Source organism: Oxyura jamaicensis, chromosome 9 (genome assembly GCF_011077185.1).
Source record: "Oxyura jamaicensis isolate SHBP4307 breed ruddy duck chromosome 9, BPBGC_Ojam_1.0, whole genome shotgun sequence".
NCBI lineage: Eukaryota > Metazoa > Chordata > Aves > Anseriformes > Anatidae > Oxyura > Oxyura jamaicensis.
Window position 1 is genome coordinate 9,121,153 of NC_048901.1, and position 19,147 is coordinate 9,140,299.

A 19,147-nucleotide genomic window follows, 5' to 3' on the forward strand; every position below is an offset into this window, starting at 1 on the left:
GATTAGAAAAATCACTGATGTTTATCAGAAATACCCCAAATTACACTGTTTCAACAGATGTTGTTTTCTGTTTGTCACACAAGAGCCTGTACCCCCTGAGAAAATTAAGATGTTTTGTCACAGAACAAGAAGAGGCAGATAAGCATCACATGGATATACTAGGCTTTGTATTTTAAAATGACTCATCAATGACAGAAGTTGTATTATATATATATAATCCTGTATTGACATATTGTAGGTGTTCCAAATAATTGAATAAAGCAGCCGCTCAGAGGATAAAGGCTACTAAAACAATTCCTGAAAAAGACGTGGATCTTTCTACCTGTTTACTCCGGAAGTCAGCAATTAAAAGACGTCTTTAAGGCCAACTTTCAGTTGACTCTGAAGGCTAAATCTGGAGGCACCACCCACACATGAACTGGATTGAACTGCAGCTTCAGACAGGGCAGGTAGACCTAAATTCATACAGACAGCCAGGCCTTGATTTCCAGAGCCAGCCTCAGGTCTCCTCTTTGGTCTGCAATACCTTAACAGCCACCAGTGCCCATCAGGGCATCCTGAGCCCACGTGTGCCTGCTTCTGAGCTCTGGTTTTGCTCTTCTGCCTACTTGTAGAGATTCAAATTAATTCTTGTTAACTGGATCTGTAGGGAGCAGATCGGTTCTGCTATTTTTTAAATGGTAAAATCTTTGTTATTCAAGGCCAGAGCTGAAACTTTTAGACCAGATGAAGGTAAAAGTTGGGTAACTAGTTTAGTTCTGGACTGTGTGTTAACAGTCACCTAATATTTTCTGTGTTTTAAGTCTCTTGGAAGTTCCCCACTGCCCATACAAGGAATCACCTTTATTAAAATAACAAGCATTTTACATTTCCATACTCGTTTCCACGTTGATACAAGGGCTCAAGACTCTTTTTTTTCTCATAGCCTTCTTCAGTTTCCTCAGTACTTAACTAAAACTAGTTTCTAGAACAAGAAAAAGAAAAAAGAAATGAGAAACTAGAAATAAGAAATCCTGAGCTAACTTCACCGCCCTGTACCCGCTGCTAACACGGGGCGGAAGCACGCCGCGACCCCCTCGCCCCCCCCCCCCCCCAAGTCTCGCGAGAGCGGCCCTGCCGGGGCGCCAGGCGAAGGGGGCGGGCGCCGCTGGCGCACGCGCAGTACTGGCCACCGGCCGTTCGGAGGGGAGCCGCCATCTTGGGCCGGGCAAGCCGGGCGGCGGAGGCGCAGGTCGGTGAGCGGCGCCCCGGGGGCCGCGCCCCGCCGCCAGCCCCGAGGGCCGAGGCGGGAGCCTGCCATGGAGAGCGAGTACTACGGCGGGGAGCAGTCAGGTAGCGGCGCCGGGCCCTGGGAGGGCGGGCACGGCGGGCCCTCAGCGGCCGCGGGGAGCACCCAGGCCCTGCTCTGCCCCGCGCCTTGCCTCGGGCCGTCTCCGCTCGGCGCCTGTCAGCGGCCGCGGTCGGGCCCCACCGGCCTGGGACGGGGCGGGGCTGGGGCTGGGGGGTTGGGGCCGGGGCCGACCCACGGGGAGTTCTCGGGACCCCGAGGGCGTGCGGAGCCGTTGCGGCCGTGCTGTCAGGGCTCTGCGGGCTCCTCCCGTTCTGGGGCTCCGCGGGGCGCTTGGTTCTGCTCCCGGCCGACCTTTCCAGGGACTCACCGCCGGTCTGCCGCGTTGCTGGGAGTTAGCTGCCTTTCTGGTCGTCTGTCGCGGCTGTCAGGGCGCTTCTCAGCGCTGGGAGACGTCACCAAGTTTCACTTTTTAATTAATTTATTTTTTTCCATTTGGAGTAGATGATGGTGGAGCTACTCCAGTGCAAGACGAGAGAGATTCAGGATCTGATGTTGAAGATGAAGGAAATGAGCAGCATTCTGGATCTGAGAATGGAAGAGTAGGGCACCATTCAGAGGTACCGTGGGAGCTTTGTCTAGATAAGGATTGCTCTCTCATAAACTGATATTCAATTTAAAGACATATTGCTCTTTTAACTGAGATTTTTACATTTATTGAGTTGTTCTTAAGTGTCCTGTCTGGCAAAACTTCCTAAAAGGGTTGTGTCACATAATCTCCTGACCAAGAAGTAGGGTAGTACCTTTTTATTTCAGTCCTAAATTGTTGTAATAGCATTCCCTGTTTTGTACTTAAAAAAAAAAAAAAAAGTGTAATATTGCCATACTTGATTGCAAAAAGATAATTTCTTGTGGCTTGAAACTATAAGCAACGAATTTTGAGGAATTCGGAACTTTGCTTTAAATTCTGCAAGGTAATGTAAAACCTCCATACGGCTCCATGCCGTATGGAGCATATGCTTCATTACCAAAGGATAAATGCTTTTTCATCTTTAATCTTTCTTTTTGGATCTGAGAGTTACCGCTGAAGACTATTTTGTCCTACGTTTTTTACTTTGTCATTCACAAAGGAGTAGGTCTCTGTGGAAAACCAGGTTGCTAAATGGTATTTGTCCATCCTCTGAAGAGCTTTTTGCTTTGAGAATCCTACCCAATGAAAAGGCTGGTGGTGTTTGATTTGGGGTTGTGTTTGGAGGGGAGACACTTAACTTGTGGTTCAATTAGTGTAGTTGGAAACAGATTCTGATAAAAATGAAGGTTCTGTGTCTAGGACAATTCTGGGGTTAACGGTAATTTTAAGGATTTTTTGTCTTGAGATAAGATTATATCAGGTCTTTGTAGGGCCTTCTAGGAGGTAGTAATTTTGTCTTTGAAACCCTGTCCTCTGTCAGCAAAGTTCTGTTATGGAAAGCTTTGTGATACTCTTCAAAATTGAAATCAAAGACATTATACTCTGTTTCGTGAATTCTGTTGCATGTTGTATAAAGATCAGGATTGATTCTGAATGGGTTTTCAGTGGTTATCTACTTCAAAATTTGCTTAAAATGTGTCGTGCAATCTAACATAGAATCATAAAGGTTGAAAAATACTTCCAAGATCATCTGGTCTAACCATCCCTTTCCGCAGCTCTGTTGTGGTATAGCTTGCAATCCTTTTTTATTTACCGAATTCATAGTTTCATCAGAGTTAGAAAGTAAATGAATATGTTTTTAAAGAGTATAAAATGGAAGCTCTGAATTTGAGTGTAAAACATTTTTTTTTAAGCTGTTGATACTTATTTACAGTGGAAGAAATTAAGTTGTTGTCAGGCAGCATTTGCTGTCCTGATAATCAGGATTTCAGTGGGGGAAAATGTATGGTTTTGTGTGTGACAGAAATAACTGTCCTTGGTAAGGATTAAGTGCTTCTGTTTTAGTGGAAGGAAATTCTGATGAGAGCATGGAGAGTCATGTTGCTGCTACAGTTACGTTAAGCTTTTTCTTTGGTGTTTGAAAACTTGGTCAGTTGTTCTTACTCTTTTGTATTCCTGTACATTTTAAATTTTGCTTACTGTGGTCATCTAACTGGGAATCTGGCCTAAAGAACAGAGTAAACTATTATTTACATCTTTGGCATGACTTTTTCCAATTTAAATAATCAAAAATACCAGGACCTGCTATCACTGCTTAGAGATCCTCTTCATGTACCTCCACTATTGTAAGGGCTTTGTTTGGCAATGGCTCTTGAATCTTCCTCTGTAGATAAAATAATACAGAAAGTACATTTAAAAAACACAGAAAAAAAAATATTTTTAAGATTTTAACCAAAATGAATCAAGTGCTAAGGCTTGAAGGTTCACGTTCACTATCAGACACAAAGTTTTAAGTATTTTCTTTTGTTATGAACTTTTTCATTCCTAGTAAATCGATGTATTCCCTACATCAAATTCAAAGTGCAACTCAACTGATAATGTGGAGCTGCTGTCTGTGAAAGGAGAGTAACTTTCAGTAACTTATCATTTATCTTAAGTTTTCTCTTCCTCTTATTTCCTTCATCTTTAGGAATATGTGGGAGGAATGACACTCAAAAGTAGTAATATCTTTGAGACAGCCCATTCAGTTAAGTCTATTTAATTACTATTTGATCTCTAATTTAGAACACAAATGTAAAGAACTGAAGTTTTAAACTTTCCAACTTTTTTTTCAGGTTCTTAACTTTAAAGAAAAGGGGAATCCTGAGGAATTACTTATGTAGGTCTCAGGTATGTGGGTTTTTCTTTTCCACAATTCTTTTCTGGCTTTCCTTCCCCCAGTCCCACTTTATCTATAAATGTTCTCCTTGATGTCCTTACTGATTCTGTTTCAGACAAATAGAATTAGATAACACAGTTTTAGTACAGTAATGAATATTAAATCACATTTACAGTGTTTGTACAAGTCAGGCTCATATGGAAATCTTTAATGGCTTAGATCTTACACTGTAACCACGTTGCTGCTGTCTTCTTGATTTAAGTTATGGTTTGACTGACTGTTAAGAAACACACAAATATCTTACGTTTCTGAAAACAGAAGCTTCCTGATCTGCCCGTTAAGGTTATGTATACCTTAGTTTAACAAATGTCATTCATAACATTGTAGTGGATGGGTCAATTCTGTTGAACTTACTAAACTGTCACAACAGTACATCTTAAAAGTGGCTGCATGTTGATCCAATAAACTAATTGCTGACTGAAGCTTTTATATGGAAGGATAACACTGTAAATTTGATTTTTATGTATTCCTTACTTTATACTGTACTAAAGCCTCATGTTATAGAATTCTTTCAGTTAAAAAAAAAAATTAAGGACATCTCAATTAAGAAGTTTATAGATAAAGAGGAGGAAGAAAAGAAAGCAAAGGAATTAGAGAAAAATGTGGCAGCAATTACCTGAGACCTACTTGTTTTTGAGGTTGTCTAACCTTTTAATTAATTGCAAAAATAAAAATAGAAAACTCCAAAATTACATAATTGATTTCTTTGAACACACCTTTTTAGAGACAAATTAGTTTAAAAGAAAAGGGGGGAGGGGAGGTAGGGGGGAGACGCAGGCAGACTGTCCTGCAGAGTTTAGTCATCTCATTGTGAAGTTGCACTTAGTTCTTACGTGAAATACATTCCAAAACATTCACAGATGCATTAATTTATTCAGAAGACCTTGCACCAACAAATGGCTGTGGACAGGGCCTGTTTGTTCTGCCTAGGTTCTGAGCGAGTCAGGTGTGTCTCCGCTCCGCTTTAGAAGCTGCTCAGTTGCGTTGTTGTAGTGCTGACTCTGAGGTAGTACATGCCATCCCACTGCAGGACTGGCTGTCTTGGCTTGTCCAACTGTGTGCTTTTGGGTTAGCTCGGGTTGTGCTTTACAGGTTCAGCACTAGAGTTGATGGTATCTGTCTGTCCAACCTGTGCAGAGACATCTCTGTTACCTGCTTTTTCCTGAGTTCTCTCTTAAGCGGTTCTACTGTAGGTGATGGTATCGGAGTGGAGTTGAGAAGCTGTAATTACCATCATGATTCTGTGGTGCAAAGCACCATATGATCATGGAGTGAGCTTTGCACCACAATTAGCTTCCTTCTGAAGAGTTACTGTCAGTTTGCATAACAGATTAGAGGTTCAGTATGTTGTAAAGTGTTTTAGTAATATTGCTATTTAATTGGAATGATTTCTTACCAAGTATTTTGCATAGGAAGTTCTTGGTAGTTTAGCAATATATATATATTCTGAATAGGTGCATACGTAACCTGCAGCTATGCTTTCAACCTTAGAAATGTTGAGTGGCTAAGAATCGTTATAGATTCAAGTTGATTTTTTAATTCTGTTTACTTTTTTACTGAAGTCTTTCTAGTTTGGTAGATAGTAAACCTAATAGTTTAAACAGAAATATTTCTATTGATTTCTTTGGTTTTGTTTTACAAAATCCTTTATTGCTGCTAACGTAGTAATCAGTACCTACTCAGCATCAGCCATCTGAAATCAGGAAAAATCAGATAAAACCACCAAACATTAAATAACACAGACATAAGGATTGAAGAACTTGTATTTTAATAAACATCAACTTAAGTGTAGACCTCTGTGTTTCTTCACCTTTCAGTGATCCTATCTGTAACATTGTTGTAAAATCTGCATTTCCTCTTCCCTTTGCAGCTGTAGCTTTTTTTTTTCTTTTTCGCTAATACTGTGAGAGAAAATACGTCACAAATGCATGCCCTTAGTTTGTTGTTTGGGAAATACTGTGTGGGAGATGGCAGTCATTAATATTTTGATGAAGAGCACAAAATAAAATCCTATGAGAAACAGGGAGCAGTTTGGGTGTGTGGTGTTCCTCAGTTGTGCACCCTCAATTCTGTAACTTCTTCCTATTTAATTCTTTAAAATTGCAATTTCAGATTTCTAACTAGACTTTGTTTTCTCTCTGTAAGGAGAAATGAGAAATACCGAATGGTGCCACTAGCATGGTTCAAAAGGCTGACATCACTGTAGGGTCATGTACAAGCAGGAGACAGAAAAGTACTCGAGTTATCACAGCTGCTGTTTTATAGCTAGCGTTAGGTAACATGGAAGCAGTGAAGTGGTATTTGAAGTGTGTTTTAAAAGTATCTAGTCTATTTATCAGTTAATATAATTCTGGAAGGAGTAATTCCTAAAAGCTATTATTTATTTTAAAATTCCTTCTTATTCATATGTAATAAAGAATAATATTGCTTGTCATACCTGTAGGATAGATATACCTGCATTGTTGTGTGTGGCTCTGAACGTGGGGGTGGAAAGCCCATAGAAAATAAAAAGAAAGTCTGTTCTTTCAAGGAGAAGAGATTTCTAGCAAAAGAGACTTGGAAGCTCTAGGACATGTAGGTCTTAAAGTATCTCCTAGGCCAATAAACACTCGGTTTGCAAAGGTGCTAGTGAAAGGAGTCCACAGCTGAGAAGACGGAATCATCCCTGAAAAAAGCTTCTCTGAGAAGTATTTAGAGAAGAGGTTCTTCTCAGTGTTCTTTTCAGTTGAAAACAGGATTGTTGTGACAGTGACTGCTGTAGGCATGCTGAATTAAGGCATGAGAGTTCAAGAGAGTCCAATTTTGTTTTCTTAGGCAAATGCATTTTTTTTTTTCCAAGTGGAACTTAGATCTTCTAGGAAAGATAAAACTGCATTCTGTTGTCAGTAAGGGTTGAGACAGGTGACTTGTTGAAGATTTTTCCGTAAATTGAATGTTTGGCTCTGTTGCTACTGTGTAGAAGACACAAAGGATGGTGTTTCATTAGTTTTCAGAAGGTTGGTGTGTTTATACACACAGGTTATCTCGGGTATCCATGTAGGCATGGGAGCTGTGAGCTTAAGGGAGAGAACCATTGAACCTGTTCTTATGTTTTTACCCACTGAAACACAAAGCTTCTTAACAATACTCTTAAGGCGCTGACTAAAACTTTATTCCTCTTTGTTATAGGCCTTTAGTCTTGGTGTATTGTTAAGTAAGGAGAGGGTGCAAGCTCTCTTGAGCTTCACTCTGAAAGTAATGCATGCAGTTTCAGTAAAATGTATTTTGTATGAAAATGTCTATTTGAGATCTTCAGAAATGACCAGTGTGGGAGGCTGTTTACTTGCCTTATTTTGAGGGATTTGGACTAAACCATTTTGAAGGCCTGACTTTTTAAAAATGAATTAATTAAGTATTTACACTTCAAGGACTGGACCCTTCTTGGGCCTCTTCACATGAGATGTTTTTTTTTTTCTGATTCTGTTTCTAAAATAGGATTGAGTAGCAGGATGGACAGTGTTCTGTTGATCTCTCAATATTTTTCTTGATCTGTAGTATATGATAGCGAGTCCTTTGACTCAAATAGTCTAATTTCTGTATATATTTTATATATATATATATAAAAGTATTTCAGTCTTCAGTACTGCAGTACCTTGGGCAATCATATGGGAGGAAGGACAAGCAAAAACTCAAAACGCTTTTTGTTTCCTTTTTTAAAATCTTTTATTAATACAGATTTTTGCTTACTTGCCTAAAATTACTTTTATTTTTTCAGAATGAACACAGTGATGGAGAAGAGGATGGACAAACAGGAGAGCCTCATATGACAGACTCTGAAAATGAAGATGTACCGAGGCAAAAAGACAGTGACTCAGATAATGAGGAGCCTCCAAATCACAACGTAAGTGATTCAGACAATGAAGCAGATCATGGAGGGAAAGACAGTGACTCTGATGCTGAGGACCGTCCAAATCAGCATTTAAGTGACTCTGAAAATGAAGATGCCTTAAATCATCAAGCGAGTGACTCTGAAAATGGAGAACCTCACAGGGATCACAGTAGTGATTTTGAAAATGAGGAAGCCCAGAAGCAGCCGGCCAGCGACTCGGAGAGCGAGGAGGTCCGCAAGCAGCCGGCCAGTGACTCGGAGAGCGAGGAGGTCCGCAAGCAGCCGGCCAGCGACTCGGAGAGCGAGTCTGCTTCCAGACACAAACAAGAAATAGAGTCTGATGACAGTGATGGGGAGGACAGGAAGGAGGAGGTGCAAAATGATTCTCATCATTCAGATAACGAACATGCGAGGGAAGGATTTCGGGGCTCTGACAGCGAAGAGGAAGGTCCGAAGAGACGAAAAATCTCAGACAGTGATGAAGATGAGAAAGAGGAGAAGACTGTCAAGAGGAAAACAGCTATCCTTTCTGACAGTGAGGATGATACTGAGAAAGCACGTAAGCAACTTTAGTATGAAAATAAAAATGTGATGTGACAAGTAGTAGCGTTATAGTTAATTCCTTATTTTGATGTGAAGAAAGCATCTAAGATAAATATGAAACCACAAAGTGGTTTTGCTTTTAAAGTACAACTGCTTTTGGAGAAGGTATTGTTCTAACTATGTGAATATGTATCTAATTTTTTGGAGTAATAGGTAGGTTTAACACAAGTAGAAATTATATATATTCTGCAGTAACATTGCTTTACACTGGCATCTGTTTTCATGTTGAGTATTTCCATTGTACTTCTTCACTTCGCTGTTTTTTCTCTATATTTTCTAAGATATACTAGGGGTGAGAGTAAGTTCTGAAATTACAAGTTCGTATGGATGGTGTACTGTATGTAGTTAGTTACTGACGGAATAAAACAGATTTTAGAATGGACATGATTTTTTAAAATGGCAATTGTGTTTGGGCAGGCAGTAATGCTTCTTTCTGTTGGCAGCTGCAAAAAAAGTACGAATCCTCTCTGATGTTGAAGAATCAGATAGTGATGCTGCTTCAGAGAAATCTGGTAAAAGGAAGAAAAATATGGTATCAGATAGTGAAGAAGAGGAAGAAAGAAAAGAGAATGCTGGGAAGAAAAAAGAAGAGAAAGATCTGTTTGGCAGTGACAGTGAATCTGGAAATGAACAAGAGTAAGTGCTTCTGGGAACAGGAATTCCTTCAGGGCTGCAGGTAGTGATGCTGATCACTGATGGGGAAATGGGGGAAAACCAACCAGAAAATGAATGTCTGCTTTTACTGGTAGTGCGAAGAGGAAGGGCAATGGGGCAGAACAGAAGGTGGATCTCCACTTGGTCGTATTAGAAATTTATCAGAAAATGCAGTTCTCACTGCTGCAGTATAAATAGATAAGTGTTACTATTACCTTCACAGGAACCTGATTGCAGATATATTTGGAGAATCTGGTGATGAGGAAGAAGAGGAATTTACTGTAAGTGCTATTGGGGATGTTTCTTATTCGGTTTCCAGATCAAATCTTCCTGGGAAGCTATTCCCAGAATGCCTGTTGGGGTTTGCATTTGTGTTCAAGGATGTACTGTTTTGGGATGGAATATTATTAGCTGCTGGACTCATTGAGGTAGACTGAGTTAAATAACCTTCACAACTCTACTACTGGGAGAGCCATTGATGTGACAGTCATAGGTGAAATTAGGAATCCTTTGTTCCTCTTTCAAGTAAATCTGAAGAGGATTTAGAGGAAGCATTTAGAGTGTAAGAGTCAGGCACCTGCGTAGATGCTTGGTCTTAATTCCTACGCTGACTTGCACTGCCTTTACCATCAGGGCTTTAACCAGGAAGACTTGGAAGAAGAGAAGGGCGATGCAGAGATGAAGGAGACAGCAGATGAGTCAGACTCTGATGATAACATCAAACGAGGGAAGCAGTAAGTCGATATGTTACGTACTACTTTGTTAATAGCAAATGCAATATTTGAGCAAAAAGGTTCATCTAAAACCTGGCTGGACTTAATGAAAGGCAAATAAGGGGTTGTGTGTCTACAGAAAGCATGTTTTTATAAACCATGACTTTCTCTGCTTTTACAGTTCAGTTGCTTGGCAATCCATAGCAGATTGCCTATGCTGCTGCTCGTGCTCCAGAGAGGAACATTTTGTAGGTCATATCAAAACCTGAATGAAATGAACATCTAATCAAACAAATGTCTAACCCTGCTCCTAGTGTTGGGCCATGCGAAGGAGCACTGGAGCCACATTTTTTTTTCTCTGCTGGTGTAGGGGCTAAGGAGTGGCAAGGCTTGACTCCAGCTTCTCTCCTCTTTCCTTCCTGGATCTGTCTGATCCAGTAGAGTTAGAGGAATGTATTGCAGGTACAGGAAAACTAAATCTTTGTCAGTTTCAGTGACAGCTTTAGCACGTTTTTAACCCTGGATGTGTGCATCTCCTTAGGTGTTTCAGTAAGGTCTTTTACAGACTTCTGAGGGCATCTCAGAGCTGCTGAAGCCCTTTGCTAGTTTCCCAGTTAGCATACTGAGGAGATCTAATTATCTTATGGAGGTGTTGAGACATAATGCTTGTAGAGTTCTTGGAGACTTTTGGAAAGGTTGTTAGAAAAATACAAAATACTTTCTACGAAGATGGTGAGATCAACCATCTTCTGACCATCAGCAAACTTTCTTCTTGCATTTCAGTATGGACTTCATGTCAGATTTTGACATGATGCTGCAACGAAAGAAGAGTATGAGTGGCAAGCGTAGACGAAACCGTGATGGGGGAACTTTTATTAGTGATGCAGATGATGTGGTCAGTGCTATGATTGTGAAGATGAATGAAGCTGCAGAGGTGAGTTTTCTAGGTTCCAAAGACACCAATTTCCCCTGTGCAATCAGTAAAATAGAGGTATCTGGTACTCAGAAGTAGTAATCTGTACGCTACTGAAAGCTTCCAGTGTCTAAACAACTGTTTAATGTCATTTTGCTAGTCTGAATTACTGATTTGTTTTAAAGATGATATTTAGTTAACTTGGTAAACTGATCAGCTAAGATCAACTGCCCTATAAAAAAGGATGAATACCTTATGTAAAATGTACATATATCAAATACTGAGATAGGGACTATGGTTTGATTTCACTCTGCAATTAGTAGTATATGCAGTACTTAATTGTTTGTTCCTGAGAAGAAACCTTTTTTGAAGGGCTTGAATGACAATAATGTGGTAGATGATTGTAGAACAATAGAATGATGCCTTGGCAGACTGCCTCTTTCAAGGAGTTGTGTTTAATTACCAGGGTCTTGCCTTTTGTTATTGCTGCACTATTGTTGGAGTAGCAGTCAATTTAACAGCATGGTGAAACTCATTAAAAGCAATTGGGGGGCAATTTAGAAAGAGGAATCTTTCTTAATGTGTTTGGGGAAGAAGGGCAGAGTAAGATGGTGATCTGGGAGACAACTGTGGCTTTCTTGGTCATCAACAAGATGGTGGTCAAATGTTTTAAATGAAGCAATGAAGTTTGGAATGCTGAGAGAGGAAGAGCTGAGCTCCAGTGCTGTGGTATCTTTAGTTGTTTAGCGTGTGCCTATAAAGCTATTCTGGAGCAGAAGGGCATTAAAATAATCTCCTCTCTCACAATTAAAAAAGCATTGTGTAGAAAGAGCCTTCAGTGACTTAAGCACCTGGTAAGGTAGAAACACAGCAGGAGTCAAATCTGTTGATTGTAGTGGGTCTCTGAAATTTAATCCCACATTTTGAATAGATAGTGACATAACGGACTTGGTTGATAATCACACCATTTTGAAACTGAGATGGCTTTTGTTCTAGCACTTCATGCACGCTTGCTTTAATGTTAATTCCACCATGCATCCCTCTAAACCACCAGGTTTTATAGTTATGTTCTTGGGTGAAGTGAATGCATGTATTTTCACTTGTTACTGTTTTGGTTAGTTATTTGTTGTAGTTTGGGTGAGATTTGCTATGAGCGTTTCTAGGATAGCTACACATAACTAGCATGGAGGACCCTGCAGAATTCCAGTTTATATTCCAGTTTGTTGCAATAAATGTAAATCGTGAAGTAGAAACAGAAGTCATTCTTTCCAGGAGAATGTTGATTAAGGTGCGGATGTTTTTTTTGTTTTTTTTTTTAAGAGAAACTACTGTATAAAATGTACTTTGGAACTGTAGGAAGATAGAGCCAGGTTATAAAGTTAGTGTGGTCCTGCTGAAGGTGAATTCTCCAATAACTTACTACTGACATTTTTCCTGTAAATACTGCAGTGGATGGGAGTTGCTGATTTCTTCTTTTGATTGACTTGCAATTCTTCAACTCTCTACAGGAGGATCGACAGCTGAATACACAAAAGAAACCCGCACTAAAGAAATTAACTTTGCTACCAACTGTAGTTATGCATCTTAAAAAGTGAGTCATTCTTCCAGATGATTATCATTTTTGGGAATATTGGGAACTTGGTAGATTTCATAGGGTGACACAGTTGTATTGAGTATGCAGTGAAACGGTTTTCTTAATATCGGGTAAATGCTGGAGCTGGGTGACCTCAAAAAAATGAAAAACGATCCATAATTTTACCTGTTAAATTAACAAACTCAAATGTACTATTGTGTTTCAAGGACCTTCACACCTTAAGATCTAGATGTATTACTATATGACTTTGTGGCTTATCTATTCATTCAACTTTCTAGGCAAGACCTCAAAGAAACTTTCATCGATAGTGGTGTAATGTCTGCCATCAAAGAATGGCTTTCTCCTCTTCCAGACCGAAGTCTGCCAGCACTGAAGATAAGAGAGGAGCTTCTGAAAATCCTGCAAGAGGTTTGAAACTGACTTCTAACTGTATTTGATTGGTAGCTTCAGGTTTTTATGGTCATGCTTTACAGAAATGTGTGGTGGTAACTACTGATGATGCTACTGATGATCCATGCAGTGAAATGCAGGAGGAAGCAAACTGCAAGTTACATACGTTTGGTTTAAACTTCATATCACTTTTAATGAGTATTCGTTATGTTGTAGATATGCCATCTATCTGAGCAAAATTTGGCTAGGGAATTTCAGACACATAATTGTTACAAAATTTTTGCTTGTGTTCACAATAAAGCAAATAGCTCTGCTGGCAGTAGGCCAGGAGATGTTTCTGTCTCATGTGAACCATATGTGTGAAGTTCCCTATCCTCTGTCAGGGAGGTACATGCTATGGCTTTTCTAGATTCTTGATGAATCTAAATGGCTTAGTGACTTATTTTCCCTTGTTCTCTGTGGCTCATATATTGTGATTGTTCACTTTAAGTAGCCTTTGCTGCCTTTGTAAAATTTGTGTGGCATAGTCTTGATAGCAAAGCAAAAGTTAAATTTCTCTTGCAGCATGACTGCTTGGCTCTATTGACTGAAGCTTTAGAAATTTGTTGTTGCATAAGAATTTGCACAAATTCTGACTGATTTAGGTTATACTTGAATACGTGGCTTTTGCCTTGTAAACTTTTATCCTTGTAAATTGAATGCTTAGAAGGCAATAATTCTATTTTTGGGTAATATAAACAAATGAGCATTTGGAGTAAATACTTCATGAAACTTAGCTCAATTTATGTATAAGAAACAAGAATGTTCAAGTAATTTTTTTGTTTGGGTGTTTGATACTTGAACCTTTAACTGATTCCTAGTGGAAAAGTACAAAAACATTTTTTTTCCAAGATTATCATGAAGGTAGGTTTTGGTTTTTGGAAAGTTCAATGACACCATTAATGTTCAGACATCATTTCTTGCCCTTTTTTTTTTTTTTTCCAACTTTCCTTTGTCCTGTAGCTGCCCAGCGTGAGCCAAGAGACCCTGAAGCACAGTGGCATTGGAAGAGCTGTGATGTACCTTTACAAACACCCCAAAGAGTCGAGACCTAACAAAGATATGGCAGGGAAGCTAATCAGTATGTAAACCTTTTGTCTTCCTTCAATTAGATTTCACTGGTAATTTAATTTCCGCATCAGTCTTCCTGTTGCATGTTGTTGTTGTCTGTACTAGAACGAACTGTGCAATATAGGAATCTCATTAATCTGTGATAGCTTTGTTTGCAGAGCTCTTATTGAACAGTGTTACATTAATGTCTGCATGCAGTTTTTTTCCTGTTCTGCTCTAAAATTAGGTAATAGCTTTTATGTTGCCCAAATTGTCTCTTGGCTAGTTGTCCAGACCTCATTTACCTGTTACCAAAGGAGGAGGGTGCTCCATTTATTCCATGGAGGAGAGGTCTTAAATGACCATCTAAAAATTTACTTCTTAAACAGCTGTAGTCATGTGTAGTGTATTCCATCCTGAATGACTGCAAACTAATTACAAAATTGTTCTTCAGGAAGTATTTTTCATATTTCTAAAATAACACTTACTGTGGCATGCAGGAGTTTCTGACACTTAAATATTTCTAGAGCTAAGAGGGATTCCAAAAAAGCAAGCAATAGCAAGAGACTTTATGGATGAAATCTGTTTGTTACTGTCCACAAGGTTGGATTTCCCTGAAATATTAAGAGTTCAAAAATCATCTCTTTGGTTGAAGGGAAGTTTAAGTGAACGTTGAAAGCTGTGTGTAGTCATCAGAATGGTTTAGAGATAAACTTGATATGCTCAGTGCTTATTAACCTATGTATTTACTAGATGAATGGTCTCGACCCATCTTTGGCCTTACCTCAAACTACAAAGGCATGACAAGAGAAGAGAGGGAGCAGAGAGATTTGGAACAGATGCCTCAGCGAAGAAGATTGAGCAGGTAGGAATACCAGAGAAAAACATGAAATTGTCTTTCTTTCTATGAGTCCAACAAGAAAAGTTGTGTGTAAGTAACAAAGGAAATAATGATTTCTGATCTCTTTCTTCTCTTACCGCACTTGTCTTTTAAAGTTGCTATCTTTCTCTGTGTGTGGATGCCTGTAAAATCTTACTTTTCTTGCAGCTCCGGTGGTCAGACTCCCCGCAGGGATCTGGAGAAAGTATTAACAGGAGAGGAAAAGTAGGTTGGATTTTTTAATATTATTCGTTTGACTAGAAAAAAAGTATTTTAATAGTGCTAAAAATGTGCAGTTTGAGTTTTTTAAAGTCAATGGTTATGCCCTGTTTCCAGAGGTAGAACACTATCTGTAGTGCTCTTTCTGTGTGAGATTTCTGTGTCTAAAAGCAACATTTCTCTTCTGCAGGGCTCTTAGACCTGGAGACCCTGGTTTCTGTGCCCGTGCGAGGGTGCCAATGCCTTCCAACAAGGACTATGTGGTCAGGCCAAAGTGGAATGTGGAGATGGAGTCCTCCAGGGTAAGTGCTGCAGTGCAGGGAATAGTGTAGCCTCTTTTAGTGACTCTGTACCTCAGCTGTCTCAGAAAAAAGCCTGGGAATCTGTTGCCTTATTGCTGTGGTTACTGTACAATACAGCGGTTCTTTTTATGTGCCTCTTCTAATTTGAGTAGACAACAAGTTCTGCTATCAAATGGGCTGTGTTAAGCCCATCAATTTCTTCCAGTCAGGTATCATTGATTCTCTTACTAGAAAGAGATTTTCATGCTATCTGTTCCAGAGCTTTTCTCTAGGGGTAAGAATCTGATTATAGGCCTCTTAATTTTAGAACATTTTAAAATAAAGCAGCAGTTTAATTAGTATGTCACCAATATTTTTATCTTTCTTCCTTTTTTTTTTTTGTATCATGTTGTTTTTTAAGATGATTTTCCAATTTGTGAAAACTTCAAAGATTTAGCAAGCTTCAGCAGAGGCCTTTGCCTTCTTTTATTTGATTCTTCTACCTACCTTGTATAGTTTTACTCTGAAGGTTGGAGTACGTGGTAGAACACATGTAAATGGAAAAAGTAATAATTATTGTGATTTTTCTGCTGTTAACTTTCCTTTGCATTAATTGAGATATTATTTTTAGCCTGGAACTATTAAGAGAGGTATTAGTCGCTTGGAAAAACACAAGAGACGGTTTGCTGAACAGAAACGACTCAGCAAAGTGCATCGGGCCATCAAGTTCAGCATTGAAGGCAACAGGATGCCCCTGTAGCCATGACACTGCCTTCCCCAAGTTTGAGAGGTATCCCTCAAGGGAGGTGTGACCAGTGCATGTGCTTCAGCTGTTGGCAGTTTGCACATACAGGAAAGGAGTGTGTACACCCTAACTTATTGGAAAACTCTCCTTGTATTCTCTAAAGTCTGTACCAAGACCTAAATTGTAACTTGTGCAGGGAAAAAGTACATTGTAGCACATATCTGCTATGATACTGCCTCTGTGGCTTCAGGGTGTCCAAATGAGAGGTATTAAGTGAAAATACCTGTGCTCAGAAATAGCTTTGCACCTGTAGTTTTGGGTGCTCAACACCAAGATGAGCAAGACAAAGCATTGTGAAACCCGTTCTCATTTAGGGTCTCTAGGTTTGCCTGACCTGACACAGGAATTCTTAGCTCTTAATGTGGGACTTTGTGGCACTGTGTACTAACACCTGTGCCTGTTTTACTGGTACAAAACAAGGTACTTTTCATGCCTACTTTCCCAAGGTCATTGACTGATGTGAGAGTTAGGGGGTGGTTGACAGCAGGATGAGAACAGGGCAGAATTCCCTGCTGTGAATGGGTACTGGAGGGAGATCAGTCATTGACGTACATCAGCATGAGAACCGTTTGGGCAATATCTTGTCTTGTTTCAGTTCTGTGAGCAGAGGTGTCACAAAATAACAGTGACAGAAGGCTAGCTTCGTATTTATTTCTGAAAAACAAACAAACAAACTTTTAAAAAACAGTGAAATCCTAGATAGAACTTCAGTGGATAGTTTTATGAATAAAGTTCATTTTAAATGAGGGTCAGGAACCCCACCTCAGAGATGTGAATGAGAGGTTCAGCTCTTCTTAGATGGTTTTGTCATGTATTAAGTAGCATATTGTGGATATCATTTTTTCCCAGACTTAAAAGGTGTAAAGTTGCCGTCATTGTTTCTGTTGCCTAGTTAAGGGAAATTGCTTTATAGAAAGTAAAGGGATCAGAAGGTCCTTGTTGCTCTTGCATGGTGTTTCTCTACAGAATTACTGTATTTGTGTAATAGAGCCTGCTGTGTCATCTTAGTTACTCACCATCTCAGTTTCTCAGCAGCAGTTAAAATACAGAGATGAAATGCAGCAACTTTCTAACAATGTGTATGGTCAGCTTTTCTCAGGCATTTCTTTTGCTTCCAACCTTACCTCTTTTTTTTTCCAATAATCTCTTGCTTTTTAAGTACTAATCAGTGACTTGTAAAATAAATTGCAGTTTGGAATTGATATGTCAACTCAACCCACTTCAGTTACTGTGTAGCCATATCTAAAATCTTCCACCCACAGGAAGCTTGTGTGTAGTGAAGTATGTTTCTGTCCTTAAACTCCAGCTGATACAGATATGAAACTATTCCAAACTGTATATTCAGCCAGTGTGTGAACAACTAACATGGTTATTAATCCTCATAATGGGAAAGCTTTCCCCTGTGATGTCTGGGTGTGACCACTTCTGTATATGTGATGCCTATATTGGGGGGATTATTTATCTGCTGGGAGGGGGGCTGAGGGGACAATGTGCGCACCCCCCCTCATACCTCCTGGCCCCCACACCAGTGACCTCATTAGATCCTTCTTGCAGGTCGAGCCTTGCATGCATCGCTTTCTTGAACCTTTGGGACGTCTGTGTGTGTTTGTTTGTTTGTTTTCAGTGGTAATTATTAGTTTTATTTTTTAAGTTCCAGGGTACCTCTAAGAAAGGGGTGAGTCGACTGGACAAACAGATGCGGAAATTCACAGATATCAGGAAAAAAAGCAGATCGGCCCATGCAGTGAAAATCAGCATTGAGGGCAATAAGATGCCATTGTGACCCTTCACAGAATACCCCATGATCTCTGCTGTAAGACAATACACCCATAGACTCTTGTGAGACCTTTAAATTTTTTAACAACTTGTTTTTTTTTTTTTAGTGAATCTTTAAATTGTTGGTTCAGGTTCTGGTATAAGATAATGTCCGAGGACTGTGAATTTGGGGACTTCTTTCTCCTGATTGTATTTAAACTTGCTCTATTGTGTCCTTTGTACAGATCACTTATTTGTTGTATTGCAATACTTTAGACAATAAAACATCTTCTGTTTTTTTTTGGGGGGGCTGTCTATTAATTGCTCAAGACAGTGTACACCTGTAGTCCTGAGAAGACAGTAGATATCTGAAATTTCCCCCCAAAAAAGTGTACTTGACATGTGGAAAGGCTGATAATCATGATTTTTGTGTTTACCATTTTGCATTTATTTGTTCAGTGATTTTTAATATAAGTCAGTGTATCTGTCTTTTGAGAGATGCATATTGGAACTGATAACAGAAATACTGATCGTCTGCTTGAAGGATTTCATTTTTCATGAATGCACGATGCAAAGTTCAAGAGAAGACCAGAAGGCTGACTGCAACAAAATCCCGCTGCCTCCAGTTGAAATGGTTGGTGTAAGTAAGACAACAATATTCCACTTGTATCGATCCTTTGTGCTAACAGCAAAGCCTTCAACAGTGACTGCTACTGGAGAGCAAATGACTGCAGCCAGAGGGCTGCTCTGTGAGGCACTAGAGCATAGAGTATGTGTGCAGTAAGCCAGACTTTGGAGTCAAGGGTGTTGAGACCGCTGGAGAGGACTGTCAGATTGCTGGGCACTTCTCAGAGTGCTCAGCTCAGCACTCTGCCTGTGTGGAGCTTTGGCTGCTGGTTTTGATGCTGCTGTGACTTCATTTAGTACAGTTGAAAGACATTTACCTTTTTTTGTCCTGCCATAATGTTTGGGTGCAACAAGCATGTTGTTTGTAGCCTACCAAGGACTTTCCAAAAGGCTTATTTTATCAGTGGTAAGGAGAAGGCTCCTGTCTCTGCATTACGTAGATAATGCTGCTATTTGTCCCTGATGCTGCAGAGCAAAACTGTGTACCTCTCTGCTCTGTACCATTGCCTCTGAAAGCCTTTTTGTCTGCTGAGCGTGTCTACAAGGAAAGGATGACTCGAGTGGAGGACTGGCAGCTGGCATTTCAGTAAGAATGTTGCCTTTGTTCCAGAGGAACGCA

The 19,147-nt window shown here is 39.8% G+C and overlaps 1 protein-coding gene across 5 annotated transcripts; it reads left to right on the forward strand.

Annotated features, from left to right (window-relative positions):
• The first annotated feature begins 1,158 nt into the window (after positions 1 to 1,158).
• On the forward strand, positions 1,159 to 18,208 carry IWS1 (interacts with SUPT6H, CTD assembly factor 1). 5 transcript variants are annotated; one of them, XM_035334371.1, is made up of 15 exons: positions 1,159 to 1,332; positions 1,793 to 1,908; positions 7,892 to 8,236; positions 8,276 to 8,564; positions 9,052 to 9,244; positions 9,486 to 9,543; positions 9,896 to 9,996; positions 10,759 to 10,909; positions 12,397 to 12,479; positions 12,761 to 12,890; positions 13,875 to 13,992; positions 14,715 to 14,826; positions 15,010 to 15,066; positions 15,251 to 15,362; positions 17,798 to 18,208. In XM_035334371.1, the coding sequence occupies exons 1-15, from the start codon at positions 1,299 to 1,301 to the stop codon at positions 17,927 to 17,929; spliced, it is 2,031 nt and encodes a 676-aa protein (XP_035190262.1). In that variant the 5' UTR covers positions 1,159 to 1,298; the 3' UTR covers positions 17,930 to 18,208. The 5 variants fall into 5 exon arrangements, with proteins under 5 accessions (XP_035190262.1, XP_035190261.1, XP_035190260.1 ...); XM_035334370.1 differs by adding an exon at positions 15,973 to 16,131 and having other exon boundaries at positions 7,892 to 8,564; positions 17,798 to 17,865; XM_035334373.1 differs by lacking the exon at positions 1,159 to 1,332 and adding exons at positions 3,889 to 3,945; positions 4,034 to 4,088 and having other exon boundaries at positions 7,892 to 8,564; positions 17,798 to 17,929.
• Positions 18,209 to 19,147: the final 939 nt, after the last annotated feature.

Coding starts and splice junctions, on each gene's coding strand:
- IWS1 (XM_035334369.1), top strand. CDS start 1,299: ATGGAGAGCGAGTACTACGGCGGGGAGCAGTCAG. Junction 9,245..9,485: donor GAATCTGGAAATGAACAAGA/GTAAGTGCTTCT, acceptor TTACCTTCACAG/GAACCTGATTGCAGATATAT. Junction 12,891..13,874: donor TTCTGAAAATCCTGCAAGAG/GTTTGAAACTGA, acceptor TTTGTCCTGTAG/CTGCCCAGCGTGAGCCAAGA.